The 24,385-nt window shown below is 41.1% G+C and overlaps 1 protein-coding gene across 5 annotated transcripts in view; it reads right to left on the bottom strand.

Annotated features, from left to right (window-relative positions):
- Positions 1-24,385, bottom strand: part of RALGPS2 (Ral GEF with PH domain and SH3 binding motif 2) — a 297,768-nt gene that overhangs the window by 64,908 nt on the left and 208,475 nt on the right. For all 5 annotated transcript variants that reach the window (XR_004646742.1, XM_034778255.1, XM_034778258.1 and 2 more), the window contains 3 exons: positions 23,526-23,593; positions 16,642-16,777; positions 13,464-13,615 (listed from right to left, as the gene is read on the bottom strand). Coding sequence is in view for 4 of the 5 variants with exons in the window: in XM_034778255.1 (XP_034634146.1) it covers positions 13,464-13,615; positions 16,642-16,777; positions 23,526-23,593 (356 nt within the window). In the remaining variant the exon portion in view is untranslated. The remainder of the gene's footprint in view (positions 1-13,463; positions 13,616-16,641; positions 16,778-23,525; positions 23,594-24,385) is intronic.

Raw genomic sequence — 24,385 nt, 5'->3', positions numbered from 1 at the left:
AAGGCCAAAGGGTAGCACTTTGTACTGGAAATGGTCTGATCCTATTGCAAATCGTACAAATTTTCAATGTGAGGGATGGATGGATGGATATATGAAAATATGCATTCTGGTGGTCAAGGGCTGAGAATCAGTCCCCTCTCTTTCTAACACTGGGATAATGGTGCTCAGTGTGACCATTTTGAATCGCTGTGTTCTCACAAATTTGTTGAGTTGCCATAAGTCGAGAATAGTCCTCCAACCGCCTGTTTTTTTCTGTGTGAGAAAAAAGTGTGAATAGAATCCCTTCCCTCTGTACTCAGATGGTATGGTTCTACTGCTCCTAGAGACATGAGGTAGGTTATGTCTTCTCACAGTAGATGTGTTTGCTCTTGAGTAGATGCTCATGAGAGGGGTCCCTGAAGAGGGATAGGGAAGAGGGGTGGGTAGAAGGCTTGGAAATAAGGGGGATAGAGTAACCAGTTTTGATAATTTCTAATACCCATCTGTCTGATATAATACTCTGACAGATTGGGTAAAATGGGTTCAGGCGATCTCCAAAGGTCTTGAAAGGTGTAGATGGTTCCAGCGTTGAAAGAGATGGAGTTCTCGGGCTCTTGACCAAGGCCTCAAACTTTTTGTCTGGAAGTTGATGGTTGCGAAGTAGTATTCAAAGGAACAGGTTGCCATCTCCTTCAGGTTTTTTACTTCTGACCCTGCTGGTCATTGTATCTATTGTGCTGTTTATATGGGGGGGAGGGGGAGAAATCAGAATAACTGAGGGGCATGATAACTGTCCTGTCGTCTTGCATCTTTTGAACTTAGGTGTGTTGATGCCCAGAGATTGCAATGTCACCCTAGAGTCCTTAAGAGCGTGCATAACTCATTAGTTTTGTCCATGAAAAGTTTGGATCCCTTGAACGGTAAGTCCTCCACATCAACTGTACCAGCTTTGGGAATTCAGACAGATGGAGCAGGAGGCTCGTCTCATAACAATTGCAGTTTCTATGGATCTTGCAGCTGAATCTGCTGAATCAAGCACAGCTTATAACATTGTCCTGGTTATGAGTTGACCTTTTGTGATGAGCTATTTGTATCATTCTTATTTATCATCTGGAATAAAGGCAATAAATTCAGAGAGACTTGTGTAGTTATTGTGGTCATACTTTGCCAATAAGGCCTCATAGTTGGCAATTCTCAATTGTAAGGTCACACCAGAATATGCTTTGGGGCCGAAAAGATTAAGTCATTTCCAGTCTTTGTCATAACAAGTGTTTCCTGTAGTATTGTTGCCTACCCCATTCATTGACGGCATCAATCACCAATGAATTCGGTGTTGGATGCAAAAAAGGAATTCAGAGCCATTTGCAGGCAATTAATATTTTTTATCAGACCTCTTACAGGTAGGTGGAATCATTGCCAGGGTTAGCCAGAGCAACTTCACAGGGTCCATAATCACATCATTCATGGGAAGGGCGATTTTAGATCAAGTTGATGGGTGCAGTACGTCAACTAGTTTGTGTTGCGATTCCTGGACTTCTTCCAGGGAGATGTCCAGTGAAGTGGCAACCCTCTTGTAGAGGTCTTGAAATTGTTTAAAATTATCACCTGTAGTGGGAGGTGGGGGCATAACAGTGTCATCCGGTGAGAATGAGGAAAAGTGGACTTCAGGTGGATTAGCTGGATCAGAGAATTCCTCCTCCTCCTCTTGAGCTCCCTGGTCAGAGGTGCAGGGTTGGCCCTGTGGCATCAGTAAAGGCGCGTGATGTGTGTCAGCTGTGGAAAGGCCAACAGGTATGCCCTGTTGTTGTTTTGGGTATGAAGCCCACCGGTTCCAAAAAGGCCATTGGAAGGGCATAGTGGGCATCCAGGGCTGCCTATACCAGCGCTGGTTGGGAAGGTATATTGGGTAGCTCATGTACATAGGGGTGCATGTGGTAGGAGCAGCCATAAAGGAGGAATGTAGTGGAGACTGCCCTGCATCCTCATCTCTATCCTCATCATCACTGGAGAATTGTGGAGCAGAGGTGGAGAACTGGGTTGATTAAGGGTACGTCTATACTTACCTCCGGGTCCGGCGGTAAGCAATCGATCTTCTGGGTTCGATTTATTGCGTCTTGTCTAGATGCGATAAATCGATCCCGGAAGTGCTTGCCGTCGACGCCGGTACTCCTGCTCTGCGAGAGGAGTACGCGGAGTCGACGGGGGAGCCTGCCTGCCGTGTCTGGACCCGCGGTAAGTTCGAACTAAGGTACTTAGACTTCAGCTACGTTATTCACGTAGATGAAGTTGCATATCTTAGTTCGAAGTGGGGGGGTTAGTGTGGACCAGGCCAAAGTGCTGCAGGTACCGAGGTACCGTTGGTGCCAAGGATGGGAGACTCCGGTACTGACAAAACAGAGAGGTCTTTTGGGTGGAGGAATTGCTGTGACGTGCCCAGTATCAGTACCGTTGGTGTGTAGGAAACAGTACTGCATGTTGGAAATTGCTTGTCGACACCAGTGTGTGACTAGAGTACACAATGGCCGCACTAGGTGGCAGCATTAGCATTGGAGTTAATGAGGTGCTTGGTACCGATTGTTCATGGCAGACAGTACCACGGCATGGGGTTTTGTTTTTCCCTTGGTGCCTGTGACCGAGCTTGGCTGCTTGGGAGCTTTCAGTTTCTTGGTACCGACAGTGCTGAAGGGGCCCACTCTTTCGGCTGTTGACAAGGCTGGTGCAGTGGGTACCGGGAGCGTTTGCTCTTGAGTGGAGCGCCTTTTCTTGGCCAACTCCAAAGTCTGGGACATGGTACCCTGGTTTTTTGCTGCCTTCTTGGCGGGTTGATCAGGAGCCTGTGCAGTGGAAAAAGGGCCCTTATCAGAAGCTGCTGATGTCAATTTCTGACTGCATAAGGTGCATACCTCAGGCTCAGACGCTGGTCGGAGAGATTTCTCCACGAGGAGAAGTTTCAATTGGAGATCTCTTGCCTTTCTGGTGCGAACTTTCAGATTGTGACAATGCGAGCACTTCTGAGGTATATGTGCCTGTCCGAGACACCGGACACACAGCATGTCCATCTGAAAGAGGTACAGAAAGCCTGCAGGTAGGTAAGCATTTGAACCCTGAAGTGGCACGAGACGGGGACCACACATGTGTAACCTAACCGGGCACTGCTACCTTAAATCTCCGGCTACGGGCACAGGGGCGCACTGACACCTAAAGTGGAGCACCCACAAGGACATCACTCGAAGAAGAATCAGTGGGTATCCATACAATCACAAAGGTTTTCCCATACTGTTTTGATTGCAGGATCAGGGTCTTTGAGCGTACATTCTTTGGGGGAAGAAACTGTCTCTTCCTATGTGTTTACACAATGCCCAGTACACTAAGGCCACAATTTGACTGGGGTATCTGGACCCTGCAATAATACAAATAAAGTGATCAGAACAAAATTCATGTGGTGGAGGTGGGGTCGAGGGTTCAGAGTGTGGGAGGGGGCTCAGGGCTGGGGCAGAGGGTTGGGGTGTGGGGGAGGGTTCCAGCTGGGGGTATGGGCTCTGGGGTGGAGCTGGGGATGAGTGGTTTGGGGGTGCAGGCTGCCCCAGGGCTACGGCGGAGAGAGAGGACTCCCCCCAGCTCTCTCTCCCTGCAGCAGCACCTGAGCTGGGGGGGAGGGGAACCTCTCCACACTGCGGCAGGTCCAGGCCCGGGCTGCATTGGGGCCTCGACAGACATGCTTCTCCCACGGCCGCGGCTGGTCCAGGCCTGGGCTGCATTGGGGCCTCGACAGACACGCTTCTCCCACGGCCGTGGCTGGTCTGTGCCTGGGCTGGTTTGGGGCAGAGAGAGACACGCCTCTCCCCCAGTTGTGGCAGGTCTGTGCCAGGCTGGGTTGGGGCCTGGGCTGGGCGAGAGGAATCTCTCCCTGTCCCAGCCCTGAGCGCCTGCGTGGCACTTAATAGGCTGCTGCGCAGCTTAGAGAGGCAACTTAATTTGTGGGGTATCATTTCAAAACTAATTAACATCACGGTGAAATGTATGTAGAAAAATCATATGTAAAGTTATAAACATAAGCTGAAATTAAGTCTGAAATGTGTTTTCCAGACACGTCTGGGTAAACCAGTTTCTCAAAGACGAAAGACAAGCTGACACCTCTAGCCAGGTGTCATCCAAGTGGATGGGAAATCACCTATCAAGTGACCATTCTTTGGCAAAGAAGGGGAACAGGAACAAACACCAAGGAACCTCTTTCACCACCAGACTTCTTGTCTCCATCCTCATAGCGCGAATAAACTTTATCTTGGGGTAACTCTCAGGAAAATGCATTTCAAAGGGTGACTGAGCTATAAAAGTGAGTGGCAAAAACACCCCAAGTGATCTTTCCCTATCCATATCTTGCTCTTTCATCTAAGAAGGTAAAAGAAAGAGACTTTGGACTTTTGCAGCAGATCCTGGCCTGACCATTTGGTGAGCAATGTTAATGGGAATATATGGTAAGGAACTTCACCTTGAACCAAGTCTAATTTGTTAAACTTTAGTACTAGGAAGCATTTTATCGTCATATCTCTTGTAACCATTTCTGACTTTAATGACTTAGGTTGTAAGTGAACGCAAGTATATCTCCTCGTAGTTAAATAAACTTGTTAAATCAAAACTAATTCAGTGTTGTGAACTGTGTGGGTAACTCTGTTTAAGGTAGTTGTATACTGATCCCCATAGAGGGCCAATGGACCTAAAGGAATACTCTAAGGAATACCTGCAAGGCCTTGAGTAATGGCTATGTGCACAGAAAAGGAGTTTGCTCGCACACACAGTATTCTCTGTATATACCCCGAAAATACTGTTTGATATAGAGCTTACTTTCCTTTAATGCCTTTGAACTCTATTGTTCAAATCACACTAATCCCTGTATGTTTTGGCTTTGAAAAAAAAATTCTACAAGAAAAGGAGTGTTAAAATCAAGTCCAATTAAGAACTCTAATGTTTAATGGTAGCTTTACTAAGCCGGTAACCTTGTTTCTCCCTACTTCTTTCCTTATTTTTACATCGATTTAATTTCATAAACAGCAATAAACACATCTTTAGTGTGACGGCTACATTATTTGAGTGACTGAAGTCCCTTACTCTTAGTGTCCTATGCCCGATAACACCAACTAACTGTAAGCAACTCAGAAATGAATATACCCTGTTGTATCTTCATATTTAACTTTTTAATGCATTAACCTATTTCTTCTTAAACTTTTTGGTGAGGGCTTCTTAGCCAGAAAATGCTTTAAAACAGTGTTTCTCTACCTTTTTGATACCAGGGATTGCCTTCCTAAACTGTCCAGGAGATCCCAGGGACTGGTGCCAGTCCACTGACTGGTCGTTGAGAAATGCTGCTTTAAAAGATTTACAAATTCCTCAACATCACATGTATTAAAATTTTCTTTGCATTCCAGCAGTTTCCCCTTTTTCAGATAATTGAAAATTTGTATCTGATCTTTTGCTTTAGATTTAACTGCAAGTTTCTGAAAATAAAAAATAATCTTTGCTATAACACTATTATTGCAAAGGCTAAATTAATTTTTGGGGATTGTATAAGTAAGGTTTCATTTAAAAAATTTGAGAAACTGTCCTATTAATAGCAATTTTTTTTTTAAAGATATGATTTGCAGTTTAAGAGAAAAACAGGCCTTGGGTCAGTGGTGGCTGGAATAGTTTGGTGCCTACATCTATTCATTTTTCCCCCTGCTTTTTTTCCCTTTTCTTTCTACAATGTATAAAGACTGTCTACAAAGGGGTTTCCTCTCTTTTTTCTGTATTAGAAATTCAGGTTTTGTCTACCCTGTATTTTCAACCCCTACAACAACTGGCCAGCAAGCCGCGGCTGGCAGTTCAACCCAATCTGCTGCCGAAACCAAAAGAAAAATTTGAGAAAACTTACCATTGGTGTATGGAATGTTCGTACCCTCATGGATCGAGAAGCTGTTGCAAGACCTGAGAGAAGGACAGCCCTCATTGCTCAAGAACTTGTCTGTCATAACATCGATATAGTGGCATTAAGTGAAACAAGATTGCCTGGGGAAGGTTTCTTGAGTGAACCAGGAGGTGGTTGCACCTTCTTCTGGAAGGGTAAGACTGAGACAGAGGAAAGAATACACGCCGCTGGTCTGGCAATAAAAACCTTATTGATGTATCAACTCCCAGACCTTCCAGTGGGTATCAATGAAAGATTGCTGAAGCTACGCTTCCCACAACATGCCAAACATCATGTCACCATCATCAGTGCACATGCACCCACTTTAACATGCTCTGACAACCCAAAGGAACAATTCTAAGAAGATCTCAACAGACTGATCAAGGCCACACTGGTAACAGATAAACTACTCCTACTTGGAGATTTCAATGCCCAAGTCGGGGCTGACAGCAAGAACTGGAAATGAGTAATCGGGCCACATGGTGTAAGCAAAATGAACAGTAATGGACTACTACTTTTGAGTCTTTGTTCTGAAAATGACCTGACCATTACCAACACTCTGTTCCGACAAGCGGGCAAATACAAAACGACGTGGATGCACCCTAGGTCCAAACAATGGCATCTGATAGATTATGCCATTGTTAGAAGGCGAGACATCCGAGCCGTACTGATTACCAGAGTAATGCGAGGCGCAGAGTGCTGGACAGATCACAGATTAGTCAGGACGCCTCTTCAACTCTACATTGTTCCTTCTCGGCACAAACGCCGTAAGCATGTGCGACCTGCTTTCAATATAGCCAACCTGAAGGATGCTCAATGTTTCAACAAATTCCAGAAGAGTCTTGATGACAAACTGACATCCCACGGACAACTGATCAGTACTGTAACCAAAAAGTGGGACCAGTTCAAGCAGATAGTGACTGACACAGCAATAACATCTCTTGGACCAAAGAAAAGAACTCATCAGGATTGGTTTGATGAGAACCAAGAAGAAATATGCTCAGCATTGGAAGTAAAGAGAAAAGCCTTTATCGAATGGCAGAATGACCCCTCCTCAGTCTCTAAACGGGACCATTTCAAGTACCTTCAGAGCAAAACACAGAAAGACCTCCGTCAGATACAAGACAACTGGTGGGAGAGCAAAGCCAAAGAAATTGAGTACTATGTTGAGACCCACAACTTAAAGATGTTCTTTAGTGCTATTAAGACTGTCTATGGACCCTTTAAACCAAGGACCACCCCATTGCTCTCATTAGACAACACAATGCTGATTAAAGATAAAGAAGGCATCAACGAAAGATGGCGAGAACACTTTAGCAACCTTCTCAATAGACCATCAACCGTGAGTAGTAATGTCCTTAATGAAATTCCACAACAACCTGCTCTGACAGATCTTGACTTTCCACCCACTATAGATGAGATTAAGAAAGCTGTTAGCCAGATGAGTTCAGGGAAAGCTCCTGGAAAAGATGGGATACCAGCAGAGATATATAAAGCAGCAGAACCAGCAGCACTAGCAGCGTTCCACAGCGTGATCATCAACATCTGGGAGGATGAAAACATACCACAGGACCTTCGCAATGCTACTATTGTCTCTCTTTTTAAGAGCAAAGGCAGCAAAGCAGAATGTGGAAACTATAGAGGCATATCCCTCCTCTCTGTTGGAAGGAAGATCATCGCCCGCATCATCTTGAACCGCCTAATAGCCAGTATTTCCAAGGCAAATCTATCTGAAAGTCAATGTGGTTTTCGACCTGGCTGGAACACAGTTGACATGGTGCTTGCTGTCAGACAAATACAAGAGAAGTGCATTGAACAGAACATGCACCTGTATGCTGTCTTCATAGATCTGACAAAGGCATTTGATACCGTCAACAGGGAAGCCCTTTGGACCATTCTAACACGACTTGGCTGCCCAAGAAAATTTGTCCAGATTATATGCCTTTTTCATGACAGCATGACAGGCAAAGTACTGTCTCATGGAGTCACATCAGCCCCCTTTAACATCGCCAACGGCATGAAACAAGGATGTGTTCTTGCTCCTGTCCTATTTAACCTGTTCTTTGCCTGTGTCCTTAACCATGCACTGAAAGATCTGGACCGAGGTATATACCTGAAATACTGGCACGATGGTTCACTTTTTGATCTCTGTCGCCTGAATGCAAAGACTAAGATAGTGCAGAAAGTCCTTCTTGAGGCACTCTTTGCTGACGACTGTGCCCTCATGGCTCACGCTGAAAATGATCTTCAGCACATTGTCAACAAGTTTGCTGAGGCCTCGCAACTTTTCGGACTAACTATCAGCCTCGGAAAGACAAGTTCTCCATCAACCTGCACCTGGATCAAATGCTTCTGTCCCGAATATCTCCATCGATGGCACTCAGCTGAAAGTAGTGGAGAACTTTAAATATCTGGGTAGTGTCATAACCAGTGATGGATCATTGGATAATGAGATCAATGCACGAATATCCAAAGCAAGCCAGGCACTTGGCTGTCTGCGTGTCAAAGTTTTAAATCACCACAACATCCGGATATCAACAAAACTGCTTGTGTACAGAGCTGCTGTTCTTTCATCTCTTTTGTATGGGTGCGAAACATGGACACTATATAGGCGTCACATCAAGCAGCTCGAAGCATTTCACAGGTGCTGCCTCTGCAACATCATGAAGATCCGCTGGCAAGACAAAGTGTCCAATCTCGAGGTCCTCGAGAGAGCCCAGATGCTAAGCATCGAAATGATGATCATGAAGTCACAGCTACGTTGGACCAGTCATGTCAGCCGCATGGATGCCAACAGAATCCCCCGCCAGCTTCTGTATGGTGAGCTCTCCCAGGGCATCTGACATATAGGTCATCCACGGAAACGTTACAAGGACACCATCAAAGCCAATCTGCAGTACAGCAGTATCAAACCTAGAGACCTTGAGGACACCGCCAGCGACAGAACACAGTGGCGTGCAACAGTCAGAAATACCTGCATCGCCTTTGAGGAAGACCGCTGCCGGCATCTACAAGAGGCACGTGAACGACGTCACAGAGCATCAGCAGCGCATAATTCACTGACCGCGAACTTCCCATGCACAATCTGCAGCAAAATGTGCACCTCTAGAATTGTCTCGTACAGTCACCAGAGGGCACACCATAAGACCAACAACTGATGATCTGCACAGATTTGTCATCATCAGATTCGATGGACTACCAAGGATTTTCTGGAATAATCTATGGATAACTGGACAACCAGTAGGATCATGACACCACAAGTACCAAAGTAGTGAAGCTTGATTAACTGAGAAAGGATTTTTAGTCACAATATTTATTATAACTGCTGTGTGTGTTTGATATACCTCAAACACTTGAACAAATATGAAAAATGTCTTTATGAAATATTCAAATTTACAACCCCTTCAATTAAGGCATGAGAAAGGTTCTACTCTAGTTGTCTAGTCCTCCAAAGAGATCTCAAAAACACAAAGGAAGAAACAAGACTTTGTATGCCTAAGATATCTAAGATTAAAAAAATTAAAATGATTTAACAAACCACTTTTATACATCCTAAAGAAGTTATAAAAATAAAATATAAAAAAAAAAAAAAAGGGGGCACAAAACCCAACCTTCCCCCCACTGCACATAAGCAGGAAATATTTATCTCAGCTTCGCACTCCTTTTCACCCTGCTCAAAAGGAGCTCAGCTACAAAACTGAAACTCACTTTAACTTATTAAACTTTATATAGCTAGCCAAGTTTTCTTTAAATAGAATAATATGGTGTATTTAGGGTATCAACTCAACAGGAAACTCACTTCACCGATTCAATACCTCCCGTAAAATACCATCTTCTTAAATTCTTCTTTTATGCGTCCTCAATATTTGGTCTTTCCAATGGCCTCAAATGGATCCTTCTGGCAAAATTTTATAACTATTGTTAGCTTCCTCAAATACTTCATCTGAAAAATCTTTAAACATCCTTGCATCTATGCAACATACTGTGCTTGATACTAGTCAACATCCCATTAGTTTTCTTTACTGCTAATAACTACTAGGCTCAGAATTTAAATTTGACTTGTGCAGGCTTTTAAAAAAATGGGCTTCTGTACTTATTTGCTACTTTGTAATGCAGAAAGAAGGCCTGAAAGGTTTTCAACCTTCGAAATATCAGGAATGGCAAGTTTGGTTTTCACTGATTTGGCTGGATAACCTCAAGAGATCTCAGGGTTGTTTACTGTGAGCTCTAATACCTTGACTGAAAGTATGAGGGTGCTGAATCTTTAATATAGGCTTTCTATATCCAGATGTTCATCACATAAGTTAAGTGAGCAAACAAACCCGACAGTTTAAAAAAAATATTCAGACTAAAATTTCCTCCCTTTTTTGACTCCTATGATGTCATCATTATTCTAGAGCTCCAATCACCATAGACCATCTCTAGCCTAGAGGGCACTTGAATTTTTAACCTACAACACAAGTGGAAAGAGATCTTTTTCTCAGGAAAAACATTTCAGCCTTCTTTAGATATCATGAAGAAAAAAAGGATAAGACCAATTTTTCTTTGGGGATCCTCTTTAATTGTTAGGCCAGATCCTCAGTTGCTGTAAACTTAAACAGCTCTGCTGAAGTTAGGGATGGAGCCAATTTACCCCTGCTGAGTCTGTTATTAAAATCAGAACTTTTCCCTACAATATTTTAAATAAATTCAGGGCTACTTAAATTTTTCTTATCTTGCACACTGTTTATACTCAAGGGAATCATTTTACAGAGATTTACCTTGGGTCAAATTCATAATTTATGTAACTCCATTGACTAACAGCAGCAATAAATTTGGTCCATCATATTTCATATTCTACTTAAGTTTATAAGACCGCTATATCACTAAGTTCTACCACCACCTATTCTGGCATCTGTAAATTTTAATGCATATATTTGACAGCTTTGTCAAAATCATTAATAAAAGTGCATCAGTCCAATGCAAGTATCCTATGGGATAAGGCTACTCACCAACTTCTCAGAGACCAAGCTCCCAAAGTGATTCAGCTCTATCCTATCACAAGGCCACCATAATGGGTTTTAGAATTTATTTTTTAGTTGGAACACCAATTAAATTACAGACGGTTGCCTAACAAAACAAAACAAAAAATCTAGAATAAAGAGTACCAACATCAAGAAGACAGAGAATGTCAACCAGTAGTATACATCTACTGATCGCAATACTACTGTCAAAATGAGAAAGACAATGTGTTATACTGTTCATGAGAGATAAAATATACACACAACACATTGGATAGTGACTGTATGCCCTGGATTTGTAGTAACAACCTAAAAATGAAACTTGTGTATTCACAGCCCTCAGTTATTTTCTCAATTTATGCCCTTGCCATAAGCTCAGTTAACTTATATGTAGCTTTATGCAATACCAAGCATGAGACCGAGGTTTAGGAGAAAAGAAAGTCATTTATTTGCATGTTCAGAGGTGACTTTATCTTCCTGTTCCTAGGCCCCAGATTTGATTTCCCAAAGCAGTTTGCTTGTGACTTAGGAGGATTCCAAACACCTTAACAGTGTACTCCAGGGGGCCGCATCACACAGCAGTTCTGTGGAGTTCTCTCCTACTGGATAGGGTCCCAAAAATAGAAAGCCAATGTATGTACTGTAACCTATCTACACACACCACTTATTTATAAAAATATAATCTCATTTGGAATCCAAGTATTTCAGGAGTGTGACTTAATAGGAAAATTCATAAAAATGTTCATACTACAATACATATTTTTATTTCAACTTAAACCTGAAAAGACACTGTTCTTATAAAGAGACGCTTTCTTGAATTAGTTCAGTTGAAGTTAAATATCTTTCTCTGACCCTGTAGCATTACAGCTTCTGCCACCATAAGAATAAGGACTGGAGTTATACTTGAGAAACTGGAACACATTGGAGTAAAGACTGTTGTCTTTGTTTAAGGCAGGAATATACAGACAATAATGATGCTAAAATTTTTACCACTTTCCTCCAGGAGGAAAGGTCAGAGGAATTAGTCTGAAATTAGAAATGGATTTTGGGCCCAAAAGAATTTCTGCAAGACTGGATGGACTATAAACATATTATAGTATTGTTTGAATTTTAAATGGACAAAAGCTATGTTTCTTATTGACTGGTTGAACCATTTGGATTTCACACTCAAGCATAGACTCCCAGAGGTACACATCTAGGACTTCACCCCTAAAAAACGCCCCCGCAAAACACATCAGTGACCACCCACTATAGTAAATGCGTGAGTGGGCAAATGGACCAAACAGACAAATATAACGGAAGTCACACGGGGAAAGGAGCAGAAAGAGACAGAGGAAAGTGAAAATTTTAAATTTCTCAAAATGTGCCAGCTCCCCTTCAACAGCAACAGAAGTGCCAGTGACTTTTAATGCAACCTTTATTTTATACGCTAAATTGAGAATTACATAGCTAAAACCTAATCCTGAGAGATGCTGAACAACTGCAACTCCTGAAGTAGTCAATGAAGGTCAGCTGAACATAGATGCTGGGGCATAAAATGCTACTTAAAGGGTAGCTTGACTCCCGGATAATAGGAGGAGGGAAAAAGAGTCTAAGGATTAGTCTTCACTACAGTGCTACATCGGTGCAGCTACATTGGTGCTCGTGTGGACAGCGCTTAGGTCAATGTAACTTGCATCGCTCAGGGGGGTGGCTTTTTCACACACCTGAGAGAGACAAGTTGCATCGACTTAAGCGGTAATGTAGACAAGCCCTAAATTATGCAGGAAAGTTTAGAAACAAAAATTGGTAGAAAATTTTAACAAGCAACTGTCTCCTCTTATTTTGAATATATTTATTGTTTTTAATTTTTTTTTATCACCACATATCCTACTAGGAGCTATTTCTCCCAGTAGAAGGATAAAACTTAAACTCCCTTATCCACCAAAATTGTTTTCAAAACCTGGAATTCAAAATAATGAGCAATACTCTATTACGCTATAAGACACACAATTAACAGACAAGTTTCTCATGTAGTTTAATGGGTGAAGCCTGCACCTGAAACTTGCACCAATAATTTACTAATGCACACTCAGTATGTGCTTATCTTAAACATGTGAAGATTACCACCTTCTCCAATAAGAAAACTTATTAGATAGAGGTTTTCTTTTCTACAATTTAAATTTGTGTTGTTAATTCAGTATTACATTTTAAATAATGATCAGTGCCAAAAGGCAAAAAGTTTTAATTTGGGATGATTTGAACAAAGGATTTGCTTGGGAAAATATCTGGAAAGAAAGCGGTAAAACAATTATTGTTTGGATGCATCACTGAATAGGTTTAAAAACAATCATCTAATAATGATCTCTCAGCTGTAGTTCAGGTCATGCCATTTATTCGGCCACTTTTCACACACAGTCTCCCCGCCCCCACTGCACATTCCTGCCTACCTTTGTTCTAAAACACTATTATGATTTTATAATAGTCCTGCTGGTACACACCTTCAAGTCAACTGTACTAAAACACATTTTTACTAGCACAGCTACATTTTAAAAATGTCTCACCTATTGAAATTCCACTCGAAAGGGTGGAGCTCTCTGCTTGCCCTCTGGATGGGGCATGAGGTTCCATGACACTGTCGTCCAATAGGTGTCTTGGTCCTGCGTTGGGGAATGTTGCACTTTTAAACTCTGCTGTATTCATTTTGTGTATGAAACTGGAACAAATGAGGATACAAATATTCTTAATACATTTCAACAGCCACTGCTTCAAGGTATTAAAGAATAATACGTAGTTTGCTGTGCACCCCTTGATAATTTAATTGGGTCATTGACAAAACTCTAGTGGTATAACTCGCATGGGTTATTAGTACCAAAACTGCACAATGCCCCTGAGGACCGAGGGATGACTGTTGCCTGAAATAACATTTATCTGAATGAAAATGAAAGTGCTTTAATTTAATTATAAGAACTTTGAAAATTAACTGTATTTTATATGCTAGGGACAAAATGAGGTCACGTTAGCCTCATACTTGCACAGATAGATGTCATGTTTTTAAAGCTTTCACATGAAAGAGATGAATTAGAGAATAATCTCTAGAACATGCTCCTTGAGGTGACAAGGGAACTGAGGAGACACTGACATAGTTTTTGGATATATTTTCAAAAGAAGGGTAAGGAGGGTTGCTCAGCCATGGAACAGATTTAATTATAGCTTAAAAGGAAGTTGACTATCTGCCTCAGCAAAAGGTAAGTGGCATGTGAGATATAAAGCTGGTCTAGAAGTTTTTCTGCATGGGTTTTTAAGAGTAGTCGATATGAAAGAGCAAATAAAAACTCCATGATTTTTAATTGGACTTTCAATATATTTTTTTTTAAATCAAATGCTTCATGAAGGAAGAATGAATCTGCTTCTCTAAAAGAATGATGTAAACAGGACCAAAGGCCAGAGTGTCAATGATGCAATTGGACCATATCTAGCTCAGAGTGGAGCAGAAGGGGGTAATAGCACATTGGAATGTCAAAACTCAATACGTATCTTGGTGGAAAATGCCTCTATTAAAAAAATATCCAAATGTTTTAATTAGAGACTGACTAGAGACTATAGCAAAGGGTACACTGGGAAACAGAAGTCAAAACTGAGAAACTTTATGCTGACATGGGACAAGTGTTATGATTAATGGTCTGCAGTGCCAGGGGAACTCCTTCATGAACAATAGTCAATCACAGCTCATCAGAGCATTGGGGAGAGCAAACCAACACCAGTTGCTTCCGACAGCTAGAACTTCTGAGTTCCTGCCAGCTCTTCCCACAGATGCAAGAGCCAGTGTGTAGGAATCCATTGAGACTGGTATTCTCACTGTAGTGTAGAATTCCTTACCTATATAACTATTGTTCTCTAAAAGTAACGTTCTACACAGAACTCCATATTTTAAGTTCATGTGGAATTCAGAACTGCCTAAGGATACAGAAAAGTACAGATCCTGTCCCATCCAACTCTACACAGAAGTCTTGAGCTATAATGGGTACACGAACACATAGTAGCTAACTTCTCATTATAAGCTCTGTTAGCTTCTGAGATTCATGGCAGTAGCTCTAACAGGACAAATCTCAGCTCTTCAAGAACTATGAATACACAAAAGGAGTGTTCGAAGAAAAAATGAAATGAGCAGTTTATCATTTCTCTGTAGGTAAACATTGTTATTGCTAGAGACTACTGAGCTAGAAGAAGTTCTGAAACCAGTCAATCATTTGGGATAAATTTCCAGTGCAGTGCACAGAGATTTGGCTCTGTGACTCGAGTTGCCATTAATGTGAGTCTTGGAGATACAGTGCTGTGTACCAATATTTGGTAAAGTATATATATAATAAATTCTACGTGGTTCCTTTAGAGCAGGAGTAGGCAACCTATGGCACACGTGCCGAAGGCGGCACGCAAGCTGATTTTCAGCAGCACTCACACTGCCCGGGTCCTGGCCACTGGTCCAGGGGGGCTCTGCATTTTAATTTAATTTTAAATGAAGTTTATTAAACATTTTAAAAACCTTATTTACTTTACATACAACAATAGTTTAGTTATATATTATAGACTTATAGAAAGAGATCTTCTAAAAACGTTAAAATGTATTACTGGCACGCGAAACCTTAAATTAGAGTGAATAAATGAAGACTTGGCACACCACTTCTGAAAGGTTGCCGACCCCTGCTTTAGAGTTCTGTTAGGACAGAACAAATCTGAGAATGGCTTTATCACAACTTTTAAATCGACAGTCCCACTAAAGTGTGTTTGCCTGTTACAAAATTAAGGAGCACAAAAGTCCAAAACAAAAAGTTTTTTTCTCTCCATTCTTTTGGGATAGAGGGGACTTCATTGCATGTATAGGATGTTTTTCTTCTTTAAACAGCAATTGTAGAGGTTAAATTTCATGCGAGCACGTTTACAGAAAGAAATAATTCAACATGTCTCATACAATTGGAGATAATTAGTTCATCTCAAAACATTAAAAGCTGGATGCACTAGTTATGGACTCAATTCCTTTCAGGTATAATTTATGGAAGGCATAAGGGAAAGGAGAATATTAATTAGAAGGATAACTGATTAAAAAGGATCTAAACACCACTTGCTTAAAAAACTATTAAAAATCTACTACTTGAAGTACCATACTAAATGAGCAACCTTGTGAGACAGAATTATTTCAGCTTCACATAGAGAAAGGTGCTCTGGTTCTAAGCAATCATATTGTACTTGGCAGATTTGGAATCTCATGGGATCTGCTCTTGCAAATTCAAAAAATAAAGGAAACCCAAATTGCTGCAGGTAACAAGATGCAATCCATGCAAGCTCTTAAATCACATAAGTATCAGGACCTTTATTATTTTTACTTAAAAAGCAATTTTATGTTAAGTGTGCAATGAGGAAATCCAGGTCAGGTACTCTAACTGAGGAAGATCTGGTTCATCGTTTCCTGAGTCAGGCTCACTCACAGAAGGCGAGCTGTAAGGAACACAACTTTTCAGAGGCAAGCAGTAAGACATCATAATGCAAGTTAAAAAAAGCTGATTAACGAATGGACAAACCCTGTTTCTTGCATAAATTCCTTCCAGAATAGGAGCTGTGTTTTGTGATCTTTATATAGAAAGATTGCTAATTAAGTACTTCACTTTTTAAAGCAAAAGCTTTTGTTGTTAGAAGACAGTCCAATATGTAAATACTCAAACTTGTAAAAGTAAATAAAATGCTGACTTGTAACCCAAGCTGTGACATTTCCTATGCCCATGTGGTATCAGGTTCCTAGGTGATGGGGGAGTTGGTGGGAGCAATGCTCCTTCAGCTGCAACATTTTTCCGTGCACTTTGTGGAGATGCTCCCACTTCAGAGCCTGTGAGCAAAGGAAAAATAGAAAATTCCAACTGAGCATGAGAAATACCAGTGTGACTATTACAAATGCTATTTACCAGCCCTCCAAAAAAACCCAACAACACAAGGTTCATATCTTTCTAAAAATTGTATAAGATTCTTTCTGAGAAAATACTGCAGAATCTTGCTAAAGTACAAAATTAAAATTCAGTTTAAGAGGAACTGATAATTATACCTCTCCCCCGATATAACGCGACTCGGTATAACACGAATTCGGATATAACGTGGTAAAGCAGCGCTCCGGCGGGGCGGGGCTGCGCACTCCGGTGGATCAAAGCAAGTTCGATATAACACTGTTTCACCTATAACACGGTAAGATTTTTTGGCTCCCGAGTACAGCGTTATATCGGAGTAGAGGTGTATTGTTAAAAAAGCGATAAGAATATAAAATTTGAGTCTTTTAAAAAGTCAAACCATTATACTATACATTCCCATTAGACAAGTAATGTGTCTTTTGGCATACTCTGATACAAAGGAAGCATCTAAAAGGAATAAGGAAAAGGTTTCTTTTGATCTTAACCTTTTCATCTTTATAACATAGTTTTACCATTAAGTAGTTATTCCTCCTAACATCATTGTGAACTAAAAGGGCTTTTTCTCCATGACACAGAGAGGGAAGCAACCATAAATTTTATTATTCTATGTCATTTTAAAATAATATTTATTCTTATTAAAATAATAAATATGTTAAAAAACCTGGAGCATTACAAAGGCAAAGCAGAGCCAAGTCAAGTCTGTTGGGAATGGAGAAACTGGCTGTATAGGAATTGATGGGTATGTCTACACTGCAGTTAAAAACCTGCACCTGGCCCATGCCAGCTTCCTCGGGGTCACAGGGCTTGTGCTGCGGGGCTGTTTAATTGAGGTATAGACATTCAGGCTCGGGTCTGGGACCCTCCCACCTTGCAGGGTCCTACAGCCAGGACTGCAGCCCAAGCCTCAATGTCTACACAACTCGTTAGCTCAAGCCCTGCAGCTCAAGCCCTTAAACAACCCCTTAGCTCAAGCCCCGTGAGCCTGAGTCAACTGGTTGAAGCCAATTGCAGTGTAGACATACTGTATAGCACATTTACATATCGTTTGTTCTTTACATGGTTGTCTTAAAGCCACAAATAAAACAGGAGAAGCAGATTCAACTTTAGCTTAATAGGTAGCCTTACTGGTTTTGGATGCAATGGTGCCCAATCTGATTTCTTATTTACAAAATATTAACTTTGCTATTTCATTACACAAAGATCAGGAAATTCAGATTCAAGATTCCAATCACCATCTTAATTCTGTTCCTTTGCTTGTATACACTAAAATAGTGTCTTTAAGGAAACTGTGGAAGATCATGTCAACTAAGGCTGAGATGGAAATAGGAGACAGACTGGTTGAAAATCTCTGGGTAAGGATAAAAGGGGTAAAAACAAGGGTGATGTCATGGTAGGGGGTCTACTACAGACCACCTAAGCAGGAAGAAGAGGTGGACGAGGCTTTTTTTAAGTAACTAACAAAATCATCCAAAGCTTAGGACTCTGTGGTGAAGGGGGACTTCAACTACCCAGACATCTGTTGGGAAAACAACATAGCAGGGCACAGATTATCCAAGAAGTTCTTGGAATGTATTGGAGACAGGTTTTTTTTTTTTATTTCAGAAGGTGGAGAAATCTACTAGAGGAGAGGCTGTTCTAGATTTGATTTTGACAAATAGGGAGGAACTTGTTGAGAATTTGAAAGTGGAAGGCAGCTTAGGTGAATGTGATCATGAAATGGTAGAGTTCATGATTCTAAAGAATGGTAGGAGGGAAAACAGCACAATAAAGATAATGGATTTCAAGAAGGCAGATTTTAGCAAACTCGGGGAGTTGGTAGGTAAGATCCCAAGGGAAGGAAGTCTAAGGGGAGAAACAGTTCAAGAGAGCGGCCAGTTTTTCAAAGAGATATTATATAGGGCACAAGAGCAAACTATCCCACTGCATAGGAAAGATAGGAAGCATGGCAAAAGACCATGTTGGCTTAACCGGGAGATTTTCAATGATCTGAAACTCAAAAAAAAAGAGTCCTACAAAAAGCAGAAACTAGGTCAAATTACAAAAGATGAATATAAACAAATAACAAAAAGGACAAAACGAGATTAAATTAGCTAGAGACATAAAGGGTAATAAGAAAACATTTTACAAATACATTAGAAGTAAGAGGAAGACCAAGAACAGGATAGGCCCGTTAGTCAGTCAGTGGGGAAAAAGCAACAGAAAATGTAGAAATGGCGGAAGTGCTAGATAACGTTTTTGTTTCATTTTTCACCAAACAAGTTAGTAAAGATTGGACATCTTTTGCACTGACATGGCCTCAACTGGAGCACTGTGTCCAGTTCTGGGCACCACATTTCAGGAAAGATCTGGACAAATTGGAAATAGTCCAGAGAAGAGCAACAAAAATGATTAAAGGTCTAGAAAACATAACCTATGAGGGAAGATTGAATTGGTTTATTCAGTCTGGAGAATTGGGTTTATTTAGTCTGGAGAAGAGAAGACTGAGGGGTGGGGGGCGCGGAACATGATAACAGTTTTCACGTATAAAAAAGATTGTTACAAGGAGGAGGGAGAAAAATTGTTTTCCTTAACCTCTGAGGACAGGACAAGAAGCAATGGGCTTAAATTGCAGCAAGGGCAGTTTAGGTTGGATATTAGGAAAAACTTCCTTACTCTCAGGGTAGTTAAGCATTGGAATAAATTGCCTAGGGAGGTTGTGGAAACTCTATAATTGGAGATTTTTAAGAGCAGGTTAGAAAAACACTGGTCAGGGATGGTCTAGATAATATTTAGTCCTGCCATGAGTGCAGGGGACTGGACTAGATGACCTCTCAAGGTCCCTTCTAGTCCTGCAACTCTATGATTACCCAAATACAATTTTTTTAATGCATCCTGTAACCTTAGAGACACATATGCTAGTAATTATCTTGGAGAACACATGGAGGATGCATGAGGTCCCAGAGAACTGAGAAGGGCAAACATAGTACCTATCTTTAAAATGGGGAACAAAGAGGACCCAGGGGACTATATACTAGCAGCTTAACTTTTGATACCTGGAAAAATACTGGAACATATTATTAAACAATCATTTTCTAAGCACCTATAGAATAACAGGATTGTACGTAATAGCCAGCACGGATTTATCAAGAACAAATCATACCACGCCAACCTGATTTCCTTCTTTGACAGGGTTATTGGCCTAGTGGATAGCGGGAAAGATGTAGACATGCTATACCTTGATTTTAGTAAGGCTTTTGAGAAAGTTCCACATTACATTCTTATATGCAAATTAGGAAAATGTGGTGTAGATGAAATTACTACAAGGTAGTTCCAAACCTGGTTGAAAGGCTGTATTCAGGGAGTAGTTATCAATGGTTTGCTGCCAAATAGGGAGGATATATCTAGTGGGGTCTGGCAGGGGTCAGTCCTGGGTCCAGTACCATTCAATATTTTCATTAATTATTTAGATAATGGAGTGGAGAGTATCCTTCTAAAATTTTTGGATGACACCGGCTGGGAGGGGTTGCAAAAGCTTCAAAATGACTGTGACAAATTGGACAATATCATCAACATGATGATATTCAATAAAGTGCAATGTACTACACTCAGGAAGAAAAAAACAAATGCACAACTACAAAATGGGCAATAATTGGTTAGGCAGTAGTACTGCTGAAAAGGATTTGGGGGTTATAGTGGATCATAAACGGAATACGAGTCAACAATGTGATGCAGTTGGTAAAAAGGCTAATATTGTTTGGGCGTATATTAATAGGAGTGTTGTAAATAAGATATGGGAGGTAACTGCCCTGCCTACTTGGCACTGGTGAGGACTCAGCTGGAGTACTGTGTCCAGTTCTGAGCACCACATTTTAGGAAAGATATGGACTAACTGGAGAGTCCAGAGGAGAGCAACAAAAATGATAAAAGGTTTAAAAAAAATGGGCATATTTAGTCTTGAGAAAAGAAGACTAAGGGGAAACTTGATAAGACTTCAAATATGTTAAGGATTGTTATAAAGACAGCGGTGATGAATTGTTTTCCATGTCCACTAAACGTAGGACAAGATGTAATGGGTTTAATCTGGAGATTTAGGTTAGCTAGCAAGGGAGATGTAGGTTAGACAGCACGAAAATCTAACTACAGTAGAACCTCAGAGTTTCGAACACATCAGTCAACCACACATCTCATTTGGAACTGGAAGTATGCAATCAGGCAGCAGAAAAGACCAAAAAAAAAAAAAAGCAAATGCAGTACAGTATTGTGTTAAATGTAAATGACAAAAAAAAAAAATCAAGGGAAAGCAGCATTTTTCTTTTGCATAGTAAAGTTTCAAAGCTGTATTAAGTTGTTGTTCAGTTGAAAACTTTTGAAAGAACAACCATAATGTTTTGTTCAGTTACGAACATTTCAGAATTACGAACAACCTCCATTCCCGAAGTGTTTGTAACTCTGAGGTTCTACTGTATAAGGATAGCTAAGCACTGGAACAGGCTACTAAGGGAGGTTGTGGAATAGCTGTCATTGGAGATCTTTAAAAACAGGTTAGATAAACACCTGTCAGAGACAGTATAGGTATACTTGGTCCTGCTTCAGCGAAGGAGACTGGATTAGATGATTTCTCAAGGTCCCTTCTTGCCCTACATTTCTATGATTCTAAGATTCTATGTACCATAGCATTTTCTCTTACTGCATACCCTGAAGCTAAATTTTAATAATCGTTTTCCTGTAAAAATGTGTAATGTTGAAAAAGTTTATTTCTAAACTAAATGTGCATTATTTCAGAGCGTAAATTGGCTCACAGGCCCTGACCTGTGGTTACACCAGTTCCTTACATAGGCTGAATCTTTTGCTAGTTAATCAGATGTCTTCTTTAATAGCATTTCTTTTATAATATATTAGGAGCAGTTCCTTAATATATTAAAAATGTTTATTTTAAAGAAATAATTGTACTTTCAGTCTAAGGCCTGGTCTACACTACGAATTTAGGTCGAATTTAGCAGCATTAAATCGAATTAACCCTGCACCTGTCCACACAACAAAGCCATTTTTGTAGACATAAAGGGCTCTTAAAATTGATTTCTGTACTCTTTCCCGATGAGGGCAGTAGCGCTGAAATCAACATTGCCAGTTCGAATAAGGGTTAGTGTGGACGCAATTTGATTGTATTGGCCTCTGGGAGCTATCCCACTGTGCACCACTGTGACCACTCGGGACAGCAATCTGAACTCGGATAAATCTCCAAGGCCATGATGGACAGACTATAGGCTGAGCAAGTGCAGAATGGTGGTTCACTCTACTTCCCTGTAAGCCAACCGCCCTCCCCTGCCCCCTTTGATCTCTGCTTGCAGAGGCAATAAAGTCAGTGTTGTTTCAAATTCATGCATTCTTTATTACTTCATCACACAAATGGGGGGATAACTGCCAATGTAGCCAGGGAGGGGTGGGGGAGGAGGGAAGCAATGGGTGAGGTAGTTGTACGGGCACCCCCTAGAATGGCATGCAGCTCATCATTTCTGCGGGATGTCTGGGGCTCTGACCTGGAGCGGCTGCTTGCATCTGTGGTTCTTTAGTAGGCTTGCCTGATATTCTAGGCAGCACTGAATCTCTATTAGACAAAACTTAAAGAAGAAAATGACCTGGGGGTCATTCCCATTTTTGTCTAGGCGCCCCCGACCCACCTCACGGAGGCCGGCCAGGAGCACCCATGACAGCAGCAGATGGTACAGTATGACTGGTAACCGTCTTTGCTAACTTGCAAAGGAAAGGAGCTGCAGCTGCTGCTGTGTAGCACTGTAGCACCGCGTTTGTCAGCAGTATCTAGTAGACATACGATGACAGTGAAAAAAGGCTGAACAGGCTCCATGCTTGCCATGCTATGGCGTCTGCTTGGGCAATCCAGGGAAAAGGGTGGAACATGATTGTCTGCCGTTGCTTTCACGGAGGGGGGGTTGACTGACGACATTTACCCATAGCCACCTGCGACAAATTTTTGGCCCCATCAGGCATTGGGAGCTCAACCCAGAATTCCAATGGGCAGCGGGGACTGCGAGAACTGGGGGATAGCTACCACAGTGCACCGCTCCAAAAGTCAATGCTTGCCACGGTTCTATGGACGCACACCGCCGAATTAATGTGCTTAGTGTGGATGCGTGCACTCTACTTTATACAATCTGTTCCCAAAAATAGACTTCTGTAAAATTGGAGTAATTTCGTAGTGTAGACATAGTAGATTTTCAAAAGCACCCAAGTGAATTAGGAGCACAAGTCCCATTGAAAATATTTGAACTTGTGCTCCTAAGTCCCATAGACTCTTGAAAATCCCACCATAAAACATTTTTAAATGTACATCTTGTATGCTGCAGATCAAACAAGATATACACCTTTGACAGGTAATTGTTCCAAGAAAGAAAAGGTATTTAAGAGGGAAAACAGCAAATATGAAGTTATTTAGTGTGACATGGCAGACAATGAATATTTAAATTTAAAGTTAAATTTCATATTTAAACCAAGGAACTGACTCAGTTTCCTATGACAACAAGAGTCTACTTACAGAACAAATTTAGAATTTTTATGACAAATACGTTTTGTAAATCTTTTATCACACTTCACTTTTAGGAAAATTTTTTGTACTAGTAACTCAAAGGCAGTGAAGAATGGATTTCAAATTTCGATGTCTTCTGGTAAGTAAGCAATTACCTACTAAATCTTCTCTGGAAGCAGCAGAACGAGGGGTGCTGGTTCCTGGCTCTATCTTTAATGAAAGCCTGCATTAAAAAAGGAATAGAAGTTAAAGTGTTAATTTATCAGGAACCTGAAGTGTTTTAATGTAAAGCTTTGAAAGCTACAGTATTTGTTGGCTTATGCTGCAAGAAGTTTTGCTATCACAAGTGTAAGAGAGGCTATGCACATGCATATCACTCACTAGCAATTAAAAGGGGGCAACAACCAACCCACTTTTTTTCTTTTACTTAATCCAAGTTTATATTTATTGTACTTGATGTTCTGCTTTCTACAGCAGTGATGAAAAGAAAAAGGCATGTGCAAGAGTCACAATAGGCAAAACCATTTGTAATCCTCTGTTTTAATTTGTTCTGAAACCCCCTGTAACAGTGGCTCTCAAACTTTTTTACTGGTGACCCCTTTCACATAGCATGTCTCTGAGTGCGACCCCCCACTTATAAATTAAAAACATTTTTTTATATATTTAACACCATTTTAAATGCTGGAGGCAAAGCGGGGTTTGGGATGGAGGATGACAGCTTGCGATTCCCCATGTAATAACCTCACGACCCCCTGAGGGGTTGCGACCCCCAGTTTGAGAACCCCTGCCCTATAAGTTTTAACCAATAAGAACATAAGAATGGCCATATTGGGTCAGATCAATGATCCGTCTAGCCCAATACCCTGTCTTCAGACAGTGGCCAGTGCCAGATGCTTCAGACGGAGTGAACAGAAGACAACAAATTTATCAAGTGATCCACCCCATCTTCCAGTTCCAGCTTCTAGTAGTCAGAGGTGTAGACACACTCAAGGCATGGAGTTGCATCCCTGACCAT

This window comes from Trachemys scripta, chromosome 8 (genome assembly GCF_013100865.1).
Source record: "Trachemys scripta elegans isolate TJP31775 chromosome 8, CAS_Tse_1.0, whole genome shotgun sequence".
Lineage (NCBI taxonomy): Eukaryota > Metazoa > Chordata > Testudines > Emydidae > Trachemys > Trachemys scripta.
This window is presented reverse-complemented; position numbering and strand designations above follow the sequence as displayed.